This window comes from Solea solea, chromosome 21 (assembly GCF_958295425.1).
Source record: "Solea solea chromosome 21, fSolSol10.1, whole genome shotgun sequence".
NCBI lineage: Eukaryota > Metazoa > Chordata > Actinopteri > Pleuronectiformes > Soleidae > Solea > Solea solea.
In genome coordinates, this window is record NC_081154.1 from 14,095,711 (window position 1) to 14,120,572 (window position 24,862).

The 24,862-nt window shown below is 43.7% G+C and overlaps 1 protein-coding gene across 22 annotated transcripts in view; it reads left to right on the top strand.

Moving 5' to 3' along the window:
- The first annotated feature begins 4,680 nt into the window (after positions 1-4,680).
- tcf7l2 (transcription factor 7 like 2) overlaps positions 4,681-24,862 on the top strand; it is a 91,788-nt gene continuing 71,606 nt past the window's right edge. For 7 of the 22 annotated variants that reach the window (XM_058620414.1, XM_058620420.1, XM_058620419.1 and 4 more), the window contains exons 1-3: positions 4,682-5,472; positions 5,614-5,680; positions 5,891-6,015. In XM_058620414.1, the coding sequence (XP_058476397.1) occupies positions 5,284-5,472; positions 5,614-5,680; positions 5,891-6,015 (381 nt within the window). In that variant the 5' untranslated portion in view covers positions 4,682-5,283. Of the gene's footprint in view, positions 5,473-5,613; positions 5,681-5,890; positions 6,016-24,862 lie in introns of all 22 variants that reach the window. The other 15 variants (XM_058620416.1, XM_058620417.1, XM_058620422.1 and 12 more) reach the window with 4 other exon arrangements.

Here is a 24,862-nt window from a genome sequence, read left to right on the forward strand (position 1 = left end):
TCTGACTTTAGTTTGGCTCTTGCAATAAAAACTGAAGCCCATGGACGAGAGCTTATGTCCATCTCCTTACATAAGAACATGGTCCTAAGAAGAAAACATGTGCTTATCCATCCATGACTCCCCTTTCTGCAGTCTGTTTGTGAGAACGTCATCTTTATGTTCAGTCATGTGACAGGGCATGAGGATAACTGGGCATTTAACATGTGCAGTGAAAAAAAAGCCTGAATCAGCATATCAATCTGTCCTTTGGCTACCTGATGCCTGCACTGTAAATCCAGTGTGAGAATAAGACTCATGCCACCAGCCTGCTGGCATGTGTACCAATGACCTTTAAGTAACATTTAGCAGCCAGCGGCGGCTTGGCTCACCTCTCCCTGTGAGATGCGGCTGTGACAGACAGGTGAGCGGTGCGTGCCCGTCTGCACATGTGCCACAACCGAGTACACATGGCCACCTTGTCTCTCAGGTGGGTTCCATGTTTGGAGAGTTCAGGACCTGCCTCGGACCTTGATTAATGGCTGTCGCGTCCATTGCTGAAAAACGCTGGGCTGTTTGTTTTGGAGGCGACGGGAGACAGCTCGCGTAAGCTGGCCCGCCCGCGGTTCCCACGATGTTGTGCTGTGGAGACGCTATGCAATATGCAATACAGTGGGCCTACATTAATCACGAGTGTCTACGCTGTCCACAAGGTCATTGCTAACTCCTCCCCTGGGATTTTCCCTGTAGGAAATAAAACTCTGCATCCGGTTTGATGTATTTTTGATTATCGATTGATAAACTTTTAACCTAATGAAACGCTCATTGAGCTTTTTCTTATATTAGCTGAAACATCTCTGGGGGGGGGGGGGGGGTTCTATTGATTTTAGATGAGTCCCACTCTTCATTAATCTATTATTCCACACCTTTGCCCTCGTCACCCTGACTTGTAGATGATAAACACTGAAGATATGTATCTGCTCTGTTTTCATAAAGGTGTCTCCAGCACTCAGCCGTTCAGCAAACACTTACTGTTTGTCTACGTATACTGCGTGTGTGTGTGCGTGTGCGTACATAACATGTTTTTTCTGAAGGACTTGTAAATGCTGCTGCTCCACGCGAAGCTGTTATTTTCAAGCGAATTTTCCTCAAGAGTCAGATGATTAGAGCGCTGAGGGGCAAGGGAGCACGGGCACTCCTTTTCATAGGAAGTACAATAGGAGGAAAAATAAGTATATGCCTTCATATATATTATATATATATACATATATATCCACAGCATACACGCTGTATACATCCAGAGCTTCCATTTTCCTATACAAAGCAACAAAGATTGACTGGTAAACAAATTTCGAGCGGAACAATAAGGACACGGCTAACCGCTGCCACGCCAATGCAAGCACAATCTAGATATCTGCATCTGTGCAGCATGAAACAAGAAAATCATGTATTTCTCTGTCCTGTTTATTCCAAAAAAATAATAATAAAAAAAAAAAAAGTAGGAGGACCATTAGTGGTCTGTATTATCGCGCTGATAGAATTAATACGAGCTGTGCGGACAATTAACTGCAAAATGCTAAACAGCGTGTGACATTTGCACTGAACAGAAGTTGAATGTTAAGTCTCTCTCTTATTATCAAGTGAACAAACTTCATTAGCGGAATAAATCAGTCCACAGGTATGGCATTAAACCAGCATATTTTTGCGAGGCAGAACTAAAAGAATAGGGAGAAAGAAAAAAAAATGACCAGCAGCAGTAATGTGTTAATCAGCAGTGAGGGACCTTTTAGCTGGCATGGCTGGCAACATGAATGCATGATGGGTAATTAACTGTTTGCAAACACAGACGATGTGCACCGCGTGCCACCGCTAGCTTCCCCCACGTGAGATGAAACGGTGCAAGCGAGTGTTCGTCTAAAAAGAAGTGATTTTTTTTTTTTCAAAGTCGTTTTTTTGCAATTTTGTTTGTCTTTGAGTTTGGATGTGGACTCCATTTAAGCAGCTTTTGTACTTTTTTTGTTTTCCCACTTGTAGTGGACAAAGTTGGCCACATAATGTGGAGTTGAAAAGATGTTAAATCAGAATTACTAAACATTCAATTCAATTCTGTGTGGTTGTTTTTTAAAGTCTTTTATAAAAGAAGAAATGAATCCAAACGTAGTGAGCTATTAAACATTATTTCTATACTGACTACAGACTACATGTATGTTTTTTTATTAGCTTCAGTTTCAATTCCCCCTCTTTTATTTGTAAACCCCAAAACATGTGCAGTGGGAATCAGAAGAATCAAGAGATTATCAATACTGAACACTAACCCCTCGTATAAAAGCTCTATTTACTCCCTCAATAATATTCAAAGTGGTTATTGACTATGGAGCAGCTGTTTAATTATTCACCATTTGTCTCGGGAATCCTTTTAAATACAAAACTGATTAGAACTAAAATATGCAAAAAGCTTCCCAGATACCTATAAGCGTGCAATCCTTAAAAAGAAAAAAAAAACTACAAACATGAATATATATATATATGTTTCTGTGAGCAATTTTGAGACATAAATTATTTATTTGGCACATTTATTTATCTAGCATCATTCATACATAAGGCTTTACAGAGGCAGAAAATACATTATGACGTTTGGAATGCAACAGTAAACAAGCTTTTGTTCAATGTGATTTATTTTTTCCTATAGCGTGAACTACATGGGCAGAAATACGAATAATTGTGGCCCCCGTGTGACGTGAACTCGCTGAGGGCAGCGTATGGATTCATCATCGAGGCTGATGACGACTGCAGCAGAGAGCTGACGTTACGTGATCACGCAGACCACGGCTGCACTCACAGCAGCGGAGGTGAGAGGACGCAGAAAAACCTGCCCACAAAATAAATGTCATCATCGGGGCCGTTTGTCTGCCTGCTTCTGCTCCATCATTCAGAGCAGAGGCAGCGGCGCGGCCTATCATCCTCTTATTAAAGGGTCCTGTAGATTAGAATCACTGGGCAGCATCAGAGGCAGGTGTCCCCGTGCACGGCAGGAATGATAACACACCGCCAGCCCCCAGTAAACTCTCAGGAGCCTGCTGAGGCGATCCAGGGAGAGGCCGGCTTGGAGCTTCTTCTGCTTTGGTCTGGTCTGTGTGGGCTCAGGTTTGGAGGGCCCCGAGCTGTGGGGTGTCTCTCCTTCCACACTGAATGAGAACAAGAGGCGACGAGCTCCCTTCCTTTCCTTTCCTTTCCTACCCCCCCCCCCAACACGGCTCTCTGTAGCCACACAAGCCCCGCTCCTGCCTCCACCTCATCCACAGAAAGCACATCAGTGATCATTGTGCAGAAATGTGCTTTCATGGTGTCGCCTGGTCTGGGTGTGCATCGGTAGGCACGTTCACATTTCCCCCTCCTCGCTGCTGTTTGACAACAGTGCTCGGGTGCAGATAGAGAGAAATTAGTGTCATAATGTTTGTTTTCATGCGTCTAACAGCGTGATGACATGAAACAATATTTTCTAATCAGCACTCCTGTGTCTTGTTTTGATCTCGCACATGATTTATTTTGCTTAAGAGGAGCCAACCATGTTGCAACAGAGTGTAAAGTGTCACCTGAGCATGCGTGTGTGTGTGTGTGTGTGTGTGTGTGTGTGTGCGCCACAGCTCTGTTTCCTGCAGTTGCATTTGAAATTCATTGTTGATTCTGTGATTGCTCCATCAAATATAATAGAAACTGTATTTTCCCTGAGCTGATGAGATAAGCTTACAGAATCAGCCGCGCTGAGCTCATCACCGACATGTGCACACACACACATGCACAATCCCCTTGTTCAGATGGAGCACCACCCACCCCCTCCCTGCTATTGCTTCTTTATACACTTCATGCAAGTAATGGTTTGTATGTCTTTTTCTTTTTTTTTATTTTTTACAGAGGACATTGTTTAATTTTACATTTCAACATTTTCCCTTTGTTTAAATTTCCCCCTCCACTATTAACAGCTCACATTATCGTCTGTTTTTATTTAAAAAAAAAAAGGTTGAATTTTAGGGCTTTGTCCGAATATGCATTAGGTATTTGTGTCCAGTCTCTCTGCTGAGGAAGAGTGTGTGTGTGTGTGTGTGTGTGTGGACAATGAGGAATACAGGTTAGTCCCAGTGGACACCACACCTGCCAAGAGAGCAGGATGCAATAACAACAACAACAATAATAATAATAATAATAATAATAATAACTATCGGACTATCATTATCTAATAAAATAAAAAAAGAAATAACCTGACAAAGCAGATTTACATAAAAGGGGGGAACAGTGTGATGTTGACAGGCCTTAGTGAGGATTCAGGATTTTCATTATCACAGCTGTTCCACTGTGTCAAAGGCTTGTGTTGGTCAGCTCCATTTAAATATAGAAATAAATAGAATATTAATAATATAAATAAATATAAGTGGAGAGAAAACATATTTAAATACAGTATATGTATGTATATATGATATAATATAATAACATTAACTTGTCAAACTGGTTGCACAACAGCCTGAGGAAGGAAGCACCCTCTTTTTTTATTATTTCTTCTATCCTTTCTTTCCTTCCTCCTCCCTCCTCCTCCTCCTCCCTTCCTCCTCCTTTTTCTCTTTCACCGAGAGAGAGAGAGAGACCGCCCATATGTGTGTGTTTAATCCAAACTCCTCTCTTCTTCCTCCTCTTTTACCTTCACTATCCTGCTTCCCCCCAAAACTGCCTTTTCCTCCTCTCTCTCTCTCTCATGCTTTTTCACTGCAGTCGTCCGCCGGCTTCCTCCAGCCCTCCTCCTCCTCCTCCTCCTCCTCTCTCTATCTCTCCCCCCCCTTCTCTCTCTCCCTGTGTTTTTTCCTCCTATTTATGAAAACGTCACTTCAAGTCCCTCCCTGTTTGAATCTCATTAGTTTCTTGTGTGTTTCTCCCTGTCAATAATCCTGAATCCAGACTCTCTCTATTTCCATCCCTCTCTATCTGTCAATCAGCGCCGCCTTTGAACTGAAAACCACTCCGACCAACTTCAACTCACTCAATCCGAGCGGCTCGGCTCCTTCTCCGGCTTCCCCCCTTTTTCTGCCAAGATTCCCTTCTTTTTTACTTTTCTTTCCACCGCCTCAGCTTTGGGAAACGCCAGCGCAGACCCCGCAAACTCCACACTCGGACTTTTCCTCGATCACCCGACATCAAGGGTGTTGTGAAAACTTTTGTTTTCTTTTTTTTTTTTTGTTTTCCTCTTCTCTCCCTCCTCACACACACACACACGCCACACACACACACACACCAACAAACAAACATTTTCGCACGGGAAAAATGCCGCAGCTCAACGGCGGTGGAGGGGACGATCTGGGCGCAAACGATGAAATGATAGCCTTCAAAGACGAAGGGGAGCAGGAAGAGAAGATTTTGGAGAACTCGTCGGCAGAAAGGGATTTAGCAGATGTCAAATCTTCTCTCGTAAACGAGTCGGAAACGAATCAGAACAGCTCGTCGGACTCGGAGGTAAGTTGCACGTTTTTAAATCCAAAAAAATAACCCGCTTCTCCTTTGGTTGTGTTGTAAGTTTAGAGGCCTACGTTTGTCACACTTGCACAAAAAGAAAGTTAACTTGAACGCAATCCCTGTGTTTCATTGCATTTGAAGGCGGAAAGACGGCCTCCGCCTAGATCTGAAACTTTCAGAGACAAAACAAGAGAAAGTTTAGAGGAGGGTGAGTCTGCCTTTATTCTTCCACTCACGTTTGCTTTTTTTCCACACAAATACAATCAATTCTACAGCATGACATTGTCTGTGTCTGACGGAGGGGGCTTCCCCCTCTTCATATTTGTTCCTCAAATGCATTTTTTTTATGAAAAAGGGAACTTTTCAAGGCCACTTTATGAAAAAAGTTTCTCCTCTCTTCTCCCCCCCGCCATGTTAGCTGCGAAAAGGCAAGATGGAGGGCTGTTCAAGAGCCCACCGTACCCGGGCTATCCATTTATAATGATCCCCGATCTCACAAGCCCCTACCTTCCCAATGGATCACTTTCTCCAACAGCACGCACAGTAAGTTCACGTATTTACTACTCGTATACACTCACACACACTCTCTCACGCTTATACGCGCATTATAAACACTGTCAAAAACACACACACACACACACACACACTCTCCCCGTGTTGTCACTCAGACGTGCAGCGTGATTAAACAGCAGTTAAAACACGCCAGAGCCAAGTTTTCCAACTCCCCGTGAAGTGTACAGTACAATGGCATCCTGCGTGTCCGCGGCAGCAGCAGCAGCTAACATGCTAACTGTGCTAAGACTCAGTGGAGTGAAAAAAAGGACATTGTGGTTCAATGGCAGGTCATGTTTGCATGTGACATTGAAACTGACGTGTTCAACTTATACATTTAATTAAACATTATTATGGTAATAATAATAATAATAATTATTATTATTATCATTGTTATTATTATTATTACTATTATTATTATTATGTGTCACTGAATAATTGTAGTGTTGTATTCCTGCCTACAAGTGCATGTGTATATACATTTTTTTTGGCCCTCTGAATAATGCAGCTGGCTGCTGTTTGCCACAGCCTCATCAAAAATGCCCTTTTTTCCTAACACAAGCTGCATATTATGAGCCCTCAGACCTGCTCACTGGCTCCCTGTTACACGGCGTAGTGCAGTGTAAAGCGTAAAGTAAATCCACACAAATGAACAAAAGATTTAAATAAAATACAAATAAAATCAACATTCAGATGTGCTTCTCTGAGTGATTTGCACGTGCATTAGAAAAAAGACAAAAAAAAAAACATGAAAGAATGATTTCCTTGATCTATATTTGCATATACATTTTAAAAGTGGATGGGCAGTCTCTGCACGTGCACCGCTTTTGCTTCAGCATTAAAAAAAAAAAAGAGAAGCTTTGTGCCACGTAAACCCATGTTTAAAAATAAATTCCTGTTATTTATTTAGACACAATCAGCCGTGCTATAATTATGCACACTTGCTCATTTGCTCAGCACCTCTCTGGTCCCACTGGGCAATGGCGATCCTTAAGCAGCATAATTTTTTTTCCAACCATGGGTGTCTCTTGCTCTCTCTGCACCCCCCCCCCCCCCCCCCCATTTTAAACGGCTGCAATTACAAGTCTGCGCTTCAGGACCTGTCATCTCATTTTACAAGGTTAAGGCAAAGACCAGGCATTAGGAAATATGACCCTCTCCACCTCAACACCACCAACACCACCACCTCAGCTCTGCCTCACGAAACTGATATTTGTTATCTGCGTTTCTTTCTTTCTTTTTTTTTTAAGTGCACACCTTGAAAATAAATGCACACCTGACACATAATGCTTCTTATTGTGTTTGACACAATTTCTACTTCTGAGTTCAACATGATCACCTCAGGGTTTCATGTTTAAATTATCATTCATTATTATTATTATTATTATTATTATTATCATCATTATTTGTTGTTGTCCTATTTGCTGCTTGCACACTTCTCTCTTCTGCCTTTTTAGAGAGTAAAAGGATATTTATTTTCTATCATTGCCGGCACATGTGAGAACATTTTGCCATTCATTGCCTTGTACTCAGCCGGCCTTGTTAACTCTACGGGCTGGTATGTGGGAATTAGTCGCCCATTATTCTCATCGTCGTTGACACAAACACACATTCACAGGAACACGCGTGGTTTTGAGCTGAAGCAGCTCCTTGTTTCGGTTTGTAGTTTTCTCTGGGAGCATCGCTGCACTATACAACCCTGTACACTGCTCCGTGCTGCGCTTTTCTTTTCTTTTCTTTTTTTCATTGTGCTCATATGCAGCAGTTAGAGAAAGGCATTTAATTGTGTGGTGTGGCTGAAGGATGCTGCAACAAGACAGTGGTGACGTTTGCTCTCTGAATCCCCCCCTGAAATACAGTTTTCATGCATATTTCACAAGTGAAAATGTAGTATTTTTTTATTTATAAATTCATATTCCCTGCTTCTTTTTTTCTCTCACTGCCACCTTTTTCCCCCTCAGTCGTTAAAACATCTAAAGTGACTAAAACTGGCGTAGCGTTTTATTCACTGAGATTCATTCCAGTGTAATTCACACGTCTACCTGAGCGTGATTCTCAGTTTGCGGTGGTCTCTGTTACTGAACACTCTCGGCCCCCTCTCTCTGCAGCGTCCTGTGTGTCCAGCAATCACAGCTTTGAAGTTCAGTGGTCGCTGTAATATAAATGTATTAGACTTAAAGCTGGCATAAATAATTCACCTGGACATTGATTAGCTGTCTCGCTCCCTAACACGTCACTGAATATGACTGTGAGTATTATTGCATTGAGACTTCCTCTGTCTTGTCACAAAAGCCTTTGATTCTTGCTGCTTTTCCCCCTTCATTTCTCTTCACCTGCTCCTTTTACTTTACACGATGCTGTGATTTTTTTTTTTTTCCAGATGTGGATTTCATCACATAGGCCTTTTTTTAAATTTGTGCATTTAAAAAAAATTAAAATAAATATTATTTATGCTTTCAGTTTAATTTTTAAATGTAGAATATTTAAGTGTTTTACAGAACAAGATTTTAATTTATTCATTTGACGCTGATTCTGCTCTATTGCTTACATTTTTATTTTTTTTTACCTTGTTTAATGTGATTTCTGTTGCACGCATGACTTAAGAGGGAAGAAAAAAAAATTCCTGCATGTGGTGGTTACCATAATTTGTTGAACCTCAGGGAGCCATAACCATCGAGAATTTGTTTTTCCTACCACCTAAGTCCAAGGAGGCTCACAATTTAGTATCATTTAGCAATTTGACATGACGCTGTGCCCGGGCTTTAAAAGCCTTCTTGCCCCCGTCTCCTCTCCCTGCTGTCTCCCTCCTCCCTAAACCTCACACAAAGGCCTGCTGGATCAGTGTGTGTGTAGGTTGAATTGGAGAAGTGGCCTGGCCAGTTCACCCCAGCTTTTCTGTCTCCTCTCACTTTCCCCCTTGTTCCCTTTGCTCTCTCTACGTCTCTTCCTCCCTCTGTCTACCTTTTGTTTCCTGCCGATGCTTACACGGGGCTTGTGAAAAAAGGCGACGGGTTAACTCCGGTGCTGTGGGCTAACATCACACCTCAACAGGTCTGGAGACACAGAGGCTGAGGGAGGGAGAACGGGATCTGGGCGGCCAGCTCTCCTGCATCGGGGCTGTAGGGCCGTAAATCCACTGGCTTTATTTACTGCCTCTCGGACTTATGAATGTTAAGATATTTGACGCCACCCCTGGCCCCATAATTCTTCGGGCCTGGAGACTTTTGGCGAAGGTTTTGAGTTTCGACGTATAATTACAAGTAGTTTAAAAAGAACAAGAAAGTGTGTGTGTATGTTGGGGATGCAGGGGTGGGGGGGGGGTGAAAACACAACTCCAAGCATCCACTGCTGCGTGTGGAGTGAAAAAAGATGCTCTCAGTACCTGTGGCGATTCTACTAAAAGAGGGTGGAAAAGGCTTTGTGTGTTTGAAACAATAGCTTTTCTCCCCTTTTCCCGCTTTTGTTTCAGTCGTGTTGTTGTGCTCGTGTTGCCGCAGCTTCACCTTTAAAAAAAAAAAAAAAGGAAAGAAAGAAAATCCACTTTCATACCGACTGACTCCTTCCTTTATCATTTTTATTTTAGGAGGAAATAATAGGGGATTTTCTACTCTGATTATTGTAATGAACATGCAGGAGTGAATGCAACACTGGCTCCTTTGTGCTCACGTGCACACATTGCTGCGGCCTTATCTGTTGTAATTGACACAGACACACAGTATCTTTCCCAAACGTGGCAGCAGCATAAGCATAACAATGGTATATCATATGGATTATGTGTGTTCGGGCTGCTGTAAACGGATTTTTTTTTGGCTGTGACAAGAGGAAAGATGGTTTAATACGGATTTATGTGGGATAGGGCCCACACCTTATCAAATTGGCTTTACATGTTAATCTGGCCTAATTGGTGTCCGCGGGGGGTTTGGTGGCACGCCGCGGCTGCGTTTTGTGCCTCCAGCCGCAAAATGGACTCTGAATTTAGTTGGAAGGTTGTGCTCCTTTTGTCTTGCAAATCACTTTTGTTTACAAAGTATGGCAGAAGCAGCTCCTGCACTTTCTCTCTCTACCTCCCACTACTCCTTTTTGTGCTCTCTCTCTCTCTCTCTCTCTCTCTCTCTCTGTCCCTCTGTCCCCCACTCGCTCTGCTCTTTCTCTCATCCCAGGCGAGGGGAGGTGAAAGAAAAGATCCTTATATTTTTTTCTTTTCTTTGACTCAATAAACAGTCATAAAAAAAGTACAATCTGCTTTGGATTTGAGGAGTTAAGTTGGATGGGGTGGTGGTGGTGGTGGTGGTGGGGGGTGCAGTGGGGTAGCTAGGAAGCAAAGTTTGGCACCATTAAACCAAAATTGAGGCCTGCTAGACATTAGCGGTGCACAGCACATTCTCGGAGCTTAATTAGTACGAACTGTAATTGTTCATGGTCTGCCAATAGGAGTAATGCTCAGGAAAAGTGGAGTTGCACTAAATCGGCCCGGGGTTTTTAAAACAATAAATCACTTGCATATTTGTGCCGTGATTCAGATGGAGGCTCGACCTCTCCCATCTCGACATGTGGTAAATTGTAAAGTCAATGAATCGCAGATGTAAAGGGTGTGTGTGTGTGTGTGTGTGTGTAAGTGCAGGGGACTCAGAAGGAGAAGGGAGAGGGAATACAGTAAGGTTTTGTTTGTGCCTGGCGAATAAATGGAAAAGATTTGTGCAGTAAATATTTACTATAGGATATAAATACACATATATTTGTTTTTTTCCCCCCCGTCACAGCTTTTTTTGGCTTAATTGTCTAATGCTGATGATGTTGGCAGGCTGAGCCGTGTGAGAGCTTATGCACCCGTTGATCTGTCACTCTGCTTGAAACGCCACAGAAAGAGAGAGGGGGAAAAAAAAACAAAAAACCCCCAGTGCATTTGTGGGTGTGTTTCTAATCAGATTTTTAACCAGTGTGAAGGGAGCAGTGGTTCCCTAGTGGCAGTGAGAGCTGGGTTTGGGTGTAGCTAACCCTCAGCTGCAGTCAAGTCTGGTTTGGAGCTGCACATTTTTTTTAATTAAATCATTGCGTCCAATGTTTTTAATGTAATAATCGCTAATCTGATGCCTCGCTTTGACTGCGGCGTGACAGATTACACCTGTTACTCATTAAGTCGCAGCACAGCCTGGATATTTTTTTTTTTATAAAGTCAACAATTCTCAGGATGGATACATCCACTTTTTACCTCCTTCCCTCTTTCTGTCAGTGAGCCACCACACTCTGCTTTTCTGTGTCTGAGCAAAGGGGAAAAAAAAAGGCATTAGTTTAGCAGCTGTGCACTGGTGCCCCCCCCCCCCCCCCCCAAGTTTCAGCCCTTAGTGTAACCCCCTCCTCTCCCAGTCACATCCCCCCTCGCTCCCTCTTTCTCCCATGCATTTCTATAGAGCTCAACACAAAGATAGTACTGTACATCTGGAATGCAACTTTTGTCATCTGTTAAATATAGGCGAGCTCTGCTCCCGGCCCACAGGGCTTGGGGCTCCTGAAACATGGAAATTAAATTATTCTGTGTGTGTGTGTGTGTGTGCGTGTGTAGCCACCAGTTAAATGTGTATCACTCTACAGAGCTTGTTGCTTTATTTTTATTTGTTTTATTTGTTTGTTTATATTTTCCCTGTGTAGGCAGCACAATTCCGACCCCCCTAGAATTGTTGGCAAGGTCACTTTTAATTTTAGGAGCAGTGAATGCATGGAAGCAGATTTTATTTTGGTTGTTTTTGAACATTTTCTCATAACAATGAAAATATTGTAGTTTAAATACATTGGAAACTCTTCTTAACGGACCGTGCGTATCGTCTTTGTTCAGGGCCAGGTCATACTCAACGCATTCTGCACTTGCAGAGAGCCGCTTCACATTTCCCCATGCGTGGACAAACCCGCGGTTCTGTCCGTCCTAAACGGGGGTCCCACGTCAGTGTAGCGTTCAAGCGTCCTCCATCTCATATCCCATTGCACTCGCAGTGATTTCCTCACCAGAAGTTCACCCTCATTTGTATTTCCTTGTATTCTCTGAATGCTGACTCGTGCATGTGCGGTTACCAACGGACTTCCTCATGTAACCTCAAGCAAGTTTCCATGGTTACTGTCTTCTTCGCCGTTTCTTTTGACCAAACCAAGAGTGTGAGCCACTAGCTGTGCTGGAAAGTGTTGTGCTGCATGGAGCATGCGCAGTAGGTCCGCGCGGAATCATTCTCTCGCAGAGGGACCGACACGCAGAGTGCACACGCAGACGTGGAAAGTATGACCCGGGTCCTTAGCGGCCACAAGCACAAACACAGGTGCTGACATTGTTTCGTCGCCACTCACTTTGCAGTCAACAATGTGAGCTTACATTCAGTTAAAATGACTATTGATTGCTTTTAGATATAAAGCTGACGGTCAAAACACGATTACCTAGAATCTCTATATTTTTAGACCTCACTTGTCATTTATTTTATATTAAAGCGGATAAGTTTTGAAGACTGATTTTATGCCATAAATGTGCATCTAATTATGTAAAGTAGAGCATTTTTCATGGTAGAAAGAGTTGAGCTCAACAAAGGTATCATTCCAGAAATACTTCTGGTATGTGTGTTTCCTTTTTTTTCTTTTTTTTTTCTTCCTCTTCTCTCCCTCGTCTGAATGTGCATATTTCTGTAAGTTCATTCATAATGGGAGCAGAGTGCTCCACTTGCCAAATGAGTTCACCAGTAGCCGAGTGGGAGGGAAAAGACGAGGCGGGAGGGGGCAGAGAAAAGCGGGAAATGTGTGTTCGGACTCGGGAGTGTGTGTGTGTGTGTGTGTGTGTGTGTGTGTGTGTGTGAGTGAGTGAGTGAGTGGAGGGGGCGACGGCGAGGGAGCCGGGGTCGGACACACAAAAGCCTTCTGAATAGAGCGCATAATTGCTGTTAATGCCAGGGCAATGAGAGCAGAGACAGTTCCTGGTTAGATGTCCAAACAATAGTGCCCCAAGGCTTCACACTTTCTATTTGGAAAAGACAGCAGGGGCGTGTGCAGAATCAGGGAAGTTTCTGCATTTGATGACCATGCATATGTTCATGTATGTGTATGTTCTCAGTGCTTCCACCCTCATTGTTATGAAATAAAATTGCCTGAAAAAGCTCCGGGGTTAGAAGGCCAACTGTGACGCCAGAGGAATTCTCATGGTGTCGACCCTCTGTTTAGATTGTGGAGTGTGTTTGGGAAGGGTCAAAGTTCGCCGGCGCTGACATGCATTTCGTTGAGGAAGGAGATTCTCCTCTCAACCCTTCCCCCCCCCCCTTACAGCACTAGACAGGGAGCACTCCAGTCTCCATTTTTTTCCCCAGCTTGTGGATGTGTATATATACGTGTGTGTGTGTGTGTGTGTGTACATGCAGGGAGGAGGTGCAGCTCTGCCATCACAGCTCTTAATGATCATGTCGAGCTAGATAATGACCAGCCGTGGCAGTGTGCAGGGAACACCTGTGGTACACCAGCCTTTTATGGATGTGGTAGAATGCTCTGGAACGCACCACAGAATGTTGTTGTAATATGTTTTTAACATACTTTTTTTTTTTATTCCCTCATGAGGTAATTTAATTTAATTTTGAACATAGAGCCGTCTATGTTGTGATAGTTTCAGCTCTCATATTTGCAGTATTTATAACAATAAATAGGGCATTAAACATAAATTATATCAAAATCTATATGTGGAAACAAAATGAGTTTATTAAGCAGATATTTTATATCTCCAGGCTTCATATATTTTATACCGATAATCAGGTCAAAATGGCTCTGATGGGAAGGAGACACTGTACGTGTGCTAAACACATAATGGAGGAGTTTAAGGTGATAAAACACCAGTCGCTGTTTTTTTAATCTACTAATTAAACTTTTAATTGTAGCTGGATAATCTCTAAGGAGTGTGTGTGTGCGATTGCGTGTGCGTTTGGGAAGCAGGAGTGAGTCCACTAATGAGGTGATCATCTGCTTGTTTGTCATTAAAGGTACCCGGTTGATAGCTTCCTGTGAAAGGTGAGGGGGGGGGTTTAAGAGTTTGAGCAGAAATGAATTCATCTGCTAATCTGCGGATTATGGTAGGATTTGGGTGGGGGAAAAAAAGAAATGTCGGCGAGATTACTCAGAAATGCACAAGGCTAATAAAATGTAACCCCGACTTGCAGCATGGAACGGAGTTCTGTTTTATTTTTTCGCTTCTAGCTGATGAACCAATTCCAGTGGAAAACAGATTAAGAGTAAATTCCTGCGTTGGCTCTTTAACCAGCTGTTAGAAACCTATTTACACACAACAATAATGCGCCTTTTGTAAAGACACAGCTGTCAACTTGTGTATAGCACTAGATAACATTTCATGTGAACAGCTTGTCACATCCACACATGACCTCCGCCTTGCACATGGGCACTCAACTGCCAGCCATTGTGCAGGTGTTAGTGTATGGGATGTTTGGCACGAAGTGCTTTTTGTTCTGCTCCAAAATCCTGCATAAAACAATATGATTGGTAGTTAAGTAGATTGCAGTGTACGTTTTATTTTTAATTATCAATTGTTCATTCGCTCTTCATCGACCTAATACTTTTAAATGTAATTACATTTTAGATTGCATGTTTACTCGCTTTATTTCCCCTAAATGTATCTTTTCAATTCGATGCTTAGGACTGATGAGGCAAGACACACACATGGACGTTGTTATCGCACGTTTTTTTTCCGCCGCTTTATCGTCCCGAGCACGATGTATTCATTCCACTCCAGTGCGAAGCCGGTGTGTCAGCGGTGTTTGGGGTCAATTCCAAAAGTGAACAAATTGACTTACAGCACTGAGTGAACTGTCAATTGCCTTCCTCCCTTGAGGGGTCGGAGTGAATGGAGTGTCTTGTTTGGACAACTGTCCTGGAGTGAGATGAGTGGCCTTTACCATTAAGCCAGAGGGTAGGGGCTGATGGACAGACAGACAGGCAGGCAGGCAGGCAGGCAGGCAGGAGAAGCCAAATGAATTGTCAGGCAAACAGAGAGACAAGAGGGAATGTGGCACTGGTGAGGTGGAAAATAACGCAATCTAGTCGCCCTGAAATGACTGTTTGATTGACATAATGACCCGCTGCTCACTGTCAGTGGCAGTTCTTATGGCTGACACCAGGAAGAAGCCCTGATTGCTGTAATCTTCATATAATAAAAGAACTCCTGAATGAGAGGGAGTTTAGTGGATCTCTGTGTTAAATATTTAATGTCGATTTAGTTTCTGTGCTCACAGTTTACATATTTTGGCGCCAGCGTGCTCACAAGACGATTGTTGTATGTCTGATGATGGGTCTCGACCCAGAACGGCGCTGTTCCAGCAGGTTCCCCTGTGGCAGGCTCTTTTCAAAACTCTTAGAGTCAGAGATAGAATTTCTTATTTGGTTTGGAAGCCAGTGAATGGAGCAAACTATTGAAGTCCAATATTAACACCACAAAACACCAGAGTTTGTCTTTGGTGGATAAACCAGACTTTACTGCCAATAGCATTTAAACGTCTTGGTTTTATGTGTGTGTGTGTGTGTGTGGGCACGTGTGTGTACATAATGTATAATATATACATGTATTACTATCTATGTATTCTAAAATGGTAATTTTCATTCCCTGCTATCTTGGCCAGAAGTTAATTTCAGATGTCCTCTGTGTGCCTGAAACCTGTTAAGTCATAATGAAAGTTAAACAGACTGGCGTCAGGACTGGCCTTTGTGTCATGTGATGCACGTCAGTGTGCCCTTTGGAATCAGGACGCTCTTTATCGCCACTTTATTGCCACCTTTATCTTTATTGGCATCCACACTTTGCATATTTTGAATTTCAATAAAGATAAATTTTAAGCTTTATGATTGCAGATGGCTACAAGTAGTTGAGAGTTCCTGGTGAATCCTTCAGCAATGGGGTCATTTCTGCTAATCTCTCTGAGAATTGTCAGATTTTAAGAAGCCAGAGTCAAACTAAGGAGCATTTCTTGAAGATGAGTTCAGTTTTGCATGTCTATAAAAGCCCTTTGTGTGTCATGGATGACCCATGGTCTTGTAAGGCCCGTATCTGTCTCTGCTCCGGCAGGCAAGCAGGCCTGTAGTGAGGATGCAGCAGCTGGCTGGGGCCCCGGCACAGGAATGCTGTGTGTGCTGTTCAAACAGTGGCTTGTCTCAGTACGGGCCCCGGAGAAGCGGAGGGAAGGAAGTTGCTGCATGTTTACTTAGCTGAATTGTCCTTTGGGCCCCCCCAGTGTCTAATGCACTTCTGTTCAAACATTCACAAGTGTGTAGATGACCCCCACTGATGCCGGTGTTCACAGCTCTGCCTTCACCCTGCCTGTGCTCTCTGTCTGAAAGTGTGTGTGAACAATGAAGAGTCGTAGCCACTACTCTCTTCCCTACTGTGGGTGTTTGCTGCTTTAACCTGGAGGCTTGGATGATAGATAAAAAAGTATTACACAGCTCAATTTATCACACTGAGGGAAGGGCAGGAGATATACAGACAGATGAAGCGATAGAACCTCATTGCTCTCACGAAGGTCCTGTCCAACAAGCAGTCAGACACTGACATACGGCGGAGTGGTCAAGCTAATTGTTGTGTGAATTACCTTGTTATGATTCAATGACAAATCTCCCACACTCTTGCCACCAGAGTGGAAAATGTATCCGGGGATTGGCATGATCTTTGTGAGTGTGTAAACCTGGCTTCAACAAGATGGATAAATGCAATTATTGGGCAGACATGGAGAGGAGAAAATCCATTTAAAACCCGTAAAGCTAAGCAGGGGCCGTGGTTAATTCATTTGGCCAATTTACGGGTGATGTACGAGTGTCAGGGCACATTAGTCAGGCGGGGTGGGGGGGGAGGTGAGTGTGGGTTGAGTGGATGTGGGTGTGTATTCTTTTTGGAGTTGGGGGTGCTCGAGGTGAATATGATGCTCTTCGGTTGCAGAGGCAGTCTTCTTGTTTAGACCTAGTCGCTGACTTCTCTTCACTTCCTTTGCCGTCTTAGTGGACAAAACAAGTGGAGCCAGGACATGGAATTGACAAAAGATGCACTGAGTGGGAGGGGAGAGGGATTGCTTTGCAAATGAGGTGGGGAAACGTGGCCGTGGTTCGCTGGGCGGTGTAGTGCCAACATGCTGTGCAATGTTGAGAACTCAATCCTGCTCTGCCAGCTCCTCCATATCCTGTGTGATAAATCACTGCCCTTTTTTAAGCAGCAGTTTTGGCCACACTGTGACCAGTCATTGTAATTAAAATGCTGTAAAAGAGCAGACTCGTAAGCTAATGCCAGGTTCTAGTGTCAGTGTAAGAGGTGTTTTCACAAACATTTCTCTGGAATTAGACGTGAGAGAAATATAATATATAGAAGAGCAAGCTGAATATATAAAAGAGAATCAAAACAATACTGAAATCTTGATGGGGTTACTATTCGCGATGACCCAGACAGACTCTAATGCTCTTTTCCACTGATAAAAATCCACTAACACCCTCTAACATCTGGCTTTTGTCTGCATGGGAATGTATACAAATGACATTAACTCCTGGGTCAAATAACTCTGTGGTAGATGTTGATTTTTGATTGGTTCCAGCTCCAATCGCTGACGGTGCATGTGTCCCGACGTGACGCTGACATGTGATTCAAACAATGATCAATATTCATTCTGTCACCACAGAATGTGAAAGAGAGTGAAAGTCATAAAAGGCTAACCACCGTAACATCATCACTGGGCTCTGTGGTTTGTCTTATCTGACATGTAAATTTATGGTGCTCTTGTGAAAGTGAATTTAGTGGGGAAAAAACACCACACACTGAGTTTTTGTTTTTTACCCATGTTAAAAACACTGCGTCTACCTGCCCATTTTAGGGTTCAGTATAAGAGATGTAGAAAATCAGGGGATTTAATTGTGGATGCCAGTGGTTTTGTGAAGCTAAGCAAAGCTGTCAGCACAGCATCTGCTTCACTCACCTGAGAAAACTATTTCCTTTTGGCCTCAGCCACTGGCAAACTCCCAAGCGTTGCTTTTATTTTGTTTGCACGGAAACTCCTCGCTGGGTTTCTTACATTCTATGAACTGACGTGTTTATCAAATCTTGAAAAGGCACTGACATTAAATGGCTTCACTCTGCTTAGTCTGCTACACCGCCATTGTTTAAGTGGAGCAAAACCACTCAACGGTTACACAAGCTGAGCGGTATGCAAAAACAGTGGTTAGAGCATAGCCGGGCTGGTTGGAGGCGTTGAGGGAAGCTTTGGTTTACAGCTTCAAGCCACAGCCTGAATCAGAGCTGGGTTTGCCATCAGACGATGAGACACGAGAGGCTAAGACCTCTCTCTATGTGATGCCGCGTCCTTCTAAGTGGTTGGGATCATACTGAAGTGCCTCTTGGTTTAGAAGATTTTGATTCCCTGTGTGCATGCATGTTTGCAGCCTGTGTCAGAGACGGCGTGTGCTAGCATTTGTCACCTGACTGTCATGCAGCCGCCATCGGGAGCTCAGAGTCAGTGTGAATGCCGGGGCTTGTCAAAGACAGGTGCCAGCGCTACTGCCCATTCCTGCCATACAGCAGCTGGGGGAAAGATTGCAAGGCTCATGGTCAAGTCAAACGTAGGCCATAGGGAGACAACATCACCTAGAATTCTCCGCTGGTGGGCTAATGGACAGGACTGTGTGGCATTAGGCTCAAACATGCCCCGGTGCATGAGCCCTGTGCAGACACAGGGAATACCATACATACTTCGCTGTAGGTTAAATTGCAGTGTGATAATGAACCGACCTGCACATGGGCTGTTTGCAACTTGGTTTACGCGTTTTGTTTTGCAGGTGCATTTAAAAGAAAATGGAATTGACTCCACCTAGTCATGCACGTCTGAATTTTAGTATAGATGGCTCGATATCACTCTTAATGTCTGATACTGATATTAGTTTGACACCGTTGTTTTACATCTTTTAAACAACTGATTTGTGCCGATGCATTTTAAAAACACAATGCTCCCACTGTGTTATACATATTCTGCTCCCGTTAAAAAGAACAGCATAATTTAGTTTAAATTCTGTTTTTTCTTTTTATTTACATTTTTGCAGTCATTTAGGATGTTTGGCTCATATTGGATTTTATTTATTTATTTTTTTTTCAGTATTACACCATTACCCACACTTATTATCGTACTGGTTTATCTTTTATTTTTAGATGCTTGCACATACAAGGATGACATCATTGCAGATGTGAGGAACAACGTGTTCTTTTTTTTACTGATCTGTTGCCTTCATATAAAAAGAAAAGGTCAATGAAAGGACTTCCACAGATTTGATTCAGTTGAAACTGTGCTTTAGCCTTCAGTGTGTGATTTTTCTGACTGCTGGTTCAGCCGGATTCAAAAGTTCATTTTTTTTTTAACCAGCACAGTATTAGGAATGCAGACTGGTAACAAAATCATCATGTGAAAATCCCCCTTCAAACCTCCTCTGTTAATGTTTTTATGTCTCCAACTTCCATCAGTACTGTGAACATTGCAGTATTAAACAAGAGTCCAGCTTTTCTCACAGGCAGAGGAATGGCATGGGTGAGAAGACGAACAGGAAAACCTCCCCCGTCCTCTCAGGGTAGTGAGCTTGTAGATGTGCCTGGGAGCCATTACTATAAGTCCTCTGAGCCTTCTGGGGAACTTCCATGGACGCTGTCTTCTCATTTTCTACATTTGCCTTTGGGATCACTTTTTTTTCCCCGAGTCCTGCAATCTAAAATCCTGTGCTGTAAATATGCAGATCTAGTCATGATCTTCTGATCCGCCCGCTCATGTATTTCTCACCCTCCTGGGAGAACAACTGCTGGCTGCCGTCTATAGGCTAGTAAAACCCTTCACCCTGTCTGAGGGGGAAAAAAAAAACAAATGGAAGTTTTCTATATGCTCCCACAGATCATTTTACATCTTTAGACGTGCCTCTCAAACACAACTGTTCCCAGTTAGTGGTGAGCTGCCAGTCTTCTTGTGGCCACCAGTGGGACAAATGCTTTTCATGACTGCTGTGTGCCGTTTCATACGCCGTGGCTTGGTTGTAAAGTTAATGAAGCTGTTCAACCATCCTGTTAATCTTGCTCCTCTTATGCTTTGGTTAAATTTAGACGTAAACGTTGGCTACTCTTTGCCTCAAAAATAAATGTGTGGTTTAACACAACACCTCTAGGTGTGAGATTTGTTTTTGTTGTTAACATTATCGTTCAGCTTGGCACATTTATAAGTGATCTCACTCAAATCATTTTGTGCCTGACATTAATGAGGCCAGTCAGCTCAGTTAATGTGCCGTTATTTATCTCTGTGGTCATGTTAAATCATAAACAGACAGAGGGAGGAGAGGCCTTACGAACAGCCAATCATGAATAAATGGTAAACCCAAGGCCTGAACCTGAAGACAATCTTGTTGGCAAGCTCTGACTGTTGAAGTTCCCTGGCCAGAGATCGAGATGCTGTGGTCAGAGACTCTGGGAAAGTCGACCTCTAATTGTTCACAGAAGCTATTGGCAGGAGGAGCTGAGAAATGATGAGTGAGGCATCAACGGGGACGGACGCTGAGACCAGATTGCTCACACTTGCCGCTCTGGGTTTTTACAGGAGACAAGTCAAACCCACTGCGACGATCTCAGATGACAAAACTGGTTGTCCATAAAGAACAATAACTCTGCAAAAGCCCAACTTTTTGCCCTCTCCCTTGACTGACTTAGAAGAGACAGACACTTTCTTCACGTTTTAAATTGGCCTTGTCGTGCGGTTTCCTCAACTGGGCTGCCGGGAGCCGACTATTTCCACATCCGCCGAGGTTCAGCACCAGGTTTGGTTTGGAGAAAAATAAGGGGCTGTTTTATCTGGCACTGATCACTGTGGTATTAAACTTCCATTTTTTCCCCCCCAAAAGCTAGCAGTCATATGCTTGTGTTTTTCACACCTTTTTGATCTCGGTCTTACTCGGCAAGAGGCACATCTACAACACTGTTCTAACGCTGCCATGGCCGTGGACCCTCCCCACCCCCACTTGTAGCACAAATCCAGTATTTGTGGTGATTTTTTTTTCTTTGTGCCTTAATGTAGCAAATAACATCAGTAATGATTCAATTTGGCATAAAGTGATTGAGTGGCAGCCTGCTTGCCATCTGTCTGGTGAGATTACTACATTCTGTGTAATTAAACATGTGACCTTGTGGCCATGGAGGGAGGTGCTAGTGGTCAGCCAGGCCATCTTATTAGGGGGGTGGTGGTGGCTTGTTGTGTGGTTTTAACAGTTTAGCCCAGCTACTAAAGATAGCACAGGCTGATGTGAGTCGACCTTAAGTGGCCGTCTCCTTTACATGGATGTGTAGTGTTTGTGTGTGTGTGTTTGTGTATTCACACACACTAAGCAGCCCGTGTCAAAGCCCCAAGTCACCGGGCCCCAGTCAATTTGGGAAAGTGAGAGGAGCCCTGCTGAAGTCTGAGTGATCCCTGTGTGCATACAGTGTAACCATGAGAGGATCGTGAAACAGGGGCCAATAAGTGCGTGTTCGTGTGTGTGAGTGCTTGTTGGTGGGGTCATGATCGGCTGAAAAGAAACCGCTGTTTTACCTCTGATTTTATGTGTGGTTTTATTTGGACTTCTGAGATTTGGTTTCCCTTGGACAGTGTCCAGAGACTACAAGGCCTGCGTAGCCTCAGTTCTCCTGCGAGGCCGGCGTGAAGGGTCTTGCAAAGCTGCTGTGATTGGATTTCAGTCCTGATCTGGTTGTTTTGCATTGTAAACATGGCTTTAAAGACTGGGTAGATGGTGAGCAGCTAATGAGTCTTTGAGTCAGTGTGTAGATTTGGGGGGTGTGTGGTGTTGTGTTGTGTGGTTTTCAAATTCTATCTCATGCTTCCTCCATTGTAGTCACACACACACTTAAGAGTAATAACCAAAGCCTTTGTTCTAACTCTGAAGATATACACATGCACAAAATATGCAACTGAAAAAAGACATCAGCATAGTTTACTCTGTGTGGGCTGGATGGTGTCTTACAATACTTCCACCCAGAGCTGAGAAAAAAAACAAAACGTTGTTGCCCCCAAAAAGCAAAAATAACCATTTTAATTACTATGGCTGTGGCCGGTGCCACCTCAGCAGGGTTCCGCCAGCCATGCTGTGGTGGCAACGGCCACTGGGGATGGGGATGAGGCCTGGGCCGGCCTCCAGGGAAATTACAGGGTGGTGTGGATGGAGAGGGGATGGCAGCAGCGATGAAGCCTGCCTCCACTCCCTGCTGTCAGTCCAGAGAGCTACTGTTTGCAGTGAGCTAGCTCCTCTCTGTTTCATCTCTGCCCTGTGGAGATAATTGGAGATATACTCTGTGTAAACATGTTCTTTGTTTCATAGTAAAGTTTCAATGAGATGGCCGGTGCATCTGACTCACACCCAGAAAACTATTTCTTTTTCTTTCTTAAATTCCATTTTGAAACTTGAAGTTTCATTTTCGTGTTCACGTAGGTTAGTTTTCTCTAACCTCTCCAGCCATCTCGTCTCTCATTTCTCTTTTACCTCCTCCCTCTCTCCACCCAGAAATCCCTCCCCTCTCTCCCTCTCAGTATGTGCTCTGATTACCTCTCCAAACTGGCAATAAGTTGATTGCTTTACAGAGATGATGTAAGCCCCTGCCCTAGGGTACATCAGGTTGGATTTCTCCCGCTTTATCTTGTAAAGCCTAAATTAACAGCTGGTTTGGTTGGAGTTCTTCTGGATCTGACTAAAGGATTAGACTTGGTTCTCATGCGAGTCAATCCAGTTTGATTTATTGCAGGTCTATCAAAAAAGATCAATGGTAGTCCTTTTGAAAGTAAATCCTTAATCGCTCTTTGCACTTACGTGTGTCATCATAGTGAATTTATTTTCCTCCCTTCTATCTTTTGCGCTCCCCTTTCTTCAATTCTCACTCCCTAATTCTTATTCTTTCCCCACTCTCTTGTCTCTTTTTTATTTATTATTATTTTTTCCACCCTTCTCCCTCCGCACCCCACCCAACCCATTCTGTGGCAACTATCTGCCTCTGTCGATGGTATCATGGTGAATCACCAGATAGATTTTTCTCTGTTCTCATTAGTTATCCATCAGGAGGAGTCAGCACCAAGCCTGGCTTGAGCATCCTCTGGTTGTGATCACAACTGAAATAAGACCCTGCTGCTGCCACTCCTGTTTAGCCTTCACCCAAACTTATAACCTGTCTTATCTCCACATTGGCCTGCCACTCACCTCCAGCACTATGCTATTTTTTCATAGTGTAAATATTAGTGATCACAAATGAAATGGCAATGCCGAGGAAAGTGAATATGAGAGCACCCGCGGGAGTGTTCATATGATGAGGGAACTTTTTTTGGCTCTGAAGTTATGAAGCACATTTAAATTTGGTGCTTCCACAAAATCAACAGAGCGGCATCAGATTGCACCTTAATGCTTTTAAACCTCTTTGGTTTCAGGAGAGTGGGAGTGCTTACAGGTGCATGTGAGACAGATTTTGGTAGATTTGCTTGACATGAAGATATCTGACTATAAGTACTAAGAATTTGATATGTTAGGTTTTGATTGATGTCCGCCTCAAAAGGGAGTTCACGATTGCAAGAACAAAACAGAACGTGTGTGCTAAACTGATAACAATAGCATAATTTGAACCTTTAGTTGTCTCCCGTTTTGGAACACTTCTTTTCTTGCACATTCAAGTGCACATAATTCCCTGTCGACAAAATGATATAACACTCAAACAACACCCTACCACATATTTTCTCCCAGACTTTTGTAAGGTGACCTGGCAGCTGTTGAGAAGAGGGGGAGGATGGGAGGGCAGAGAGCTTGGTAAGGTTTATACTTCGACCTACTCCGGTTCTCTTTCTCCATTCTCTCTGTCACTCTCTCCAATTTCTTCGTCACCAGGGTTCAGCATACGTCGTCTCCTGCATCCTCCCCCGCCACCACCTTGACTTTGAAGGAATATGGCTCATAGAGCAGAAGCAATAACTCGATAAGGCATATATGTTTTGAACATTTTAGTGCAAGAGTTGGTGGCATTGAGGGATTTCCTGTCTGACATCCAGAGTTTATAGTCTGATTTTCCAATGTTGTGAGTGTGTGTAAGATAGAGGAAGGTGAAAAGGGCATCAGGGTAGATGGATGTCAACTTCAGGTGCGTCCTTCTGGCATGCGTGGTGAGCTCGATGGCTCGGAGACTTGGGATTGGAGGTGTGCGATGGGTTCTGGGGTGTGAAAGTGTGTGTGTGTGTGTGTGTGTGTGTATTGGGGGGTTGTCGACGGGATACGTGGGAAGGAAGGGCTTGCTGTCAGCCAGCTGGACCTCTTAATCCTACAGCCTTGGGGAAAGGGTGTGTGTGTGTGTGTGTGTGTGTGTCTGTCTCATAGAGATTTGTCAATTTTAGCACACCTCTGCTCCACTCTTTGGCCCAGCTGAGCCCACGGTGTTTGTATGTGTTTGAACGATAGACAACCAGGGCCTCATGTGCACTGTGTTTACTGTAGTCCTCGCTTTAGCGGCACACTGTATATTTATGTCGAGACGACACAGACTCTCACTGCCCTTGATGTTGGAGGGTTACCGGGGGTTTGGTATGAGGTGGAAGCGGGGTGAGGTGTGGGGGGGGGGGGGGATCTGTCCCGCATTGCTGGTTGAGGAAGGGGGGGGGGTCAAAGAGGAAATTATGAGGGCAACAAACACTGCCAGTACCCCTCCCTCACTCCGCCCCATCTCATCCCATCCCGTCTTCCTGCCCAGCCCTCTCATACTGTGTCAAACGCCTGTTCTCCGAAACTCATGTGTGTGCACTTTATCCTC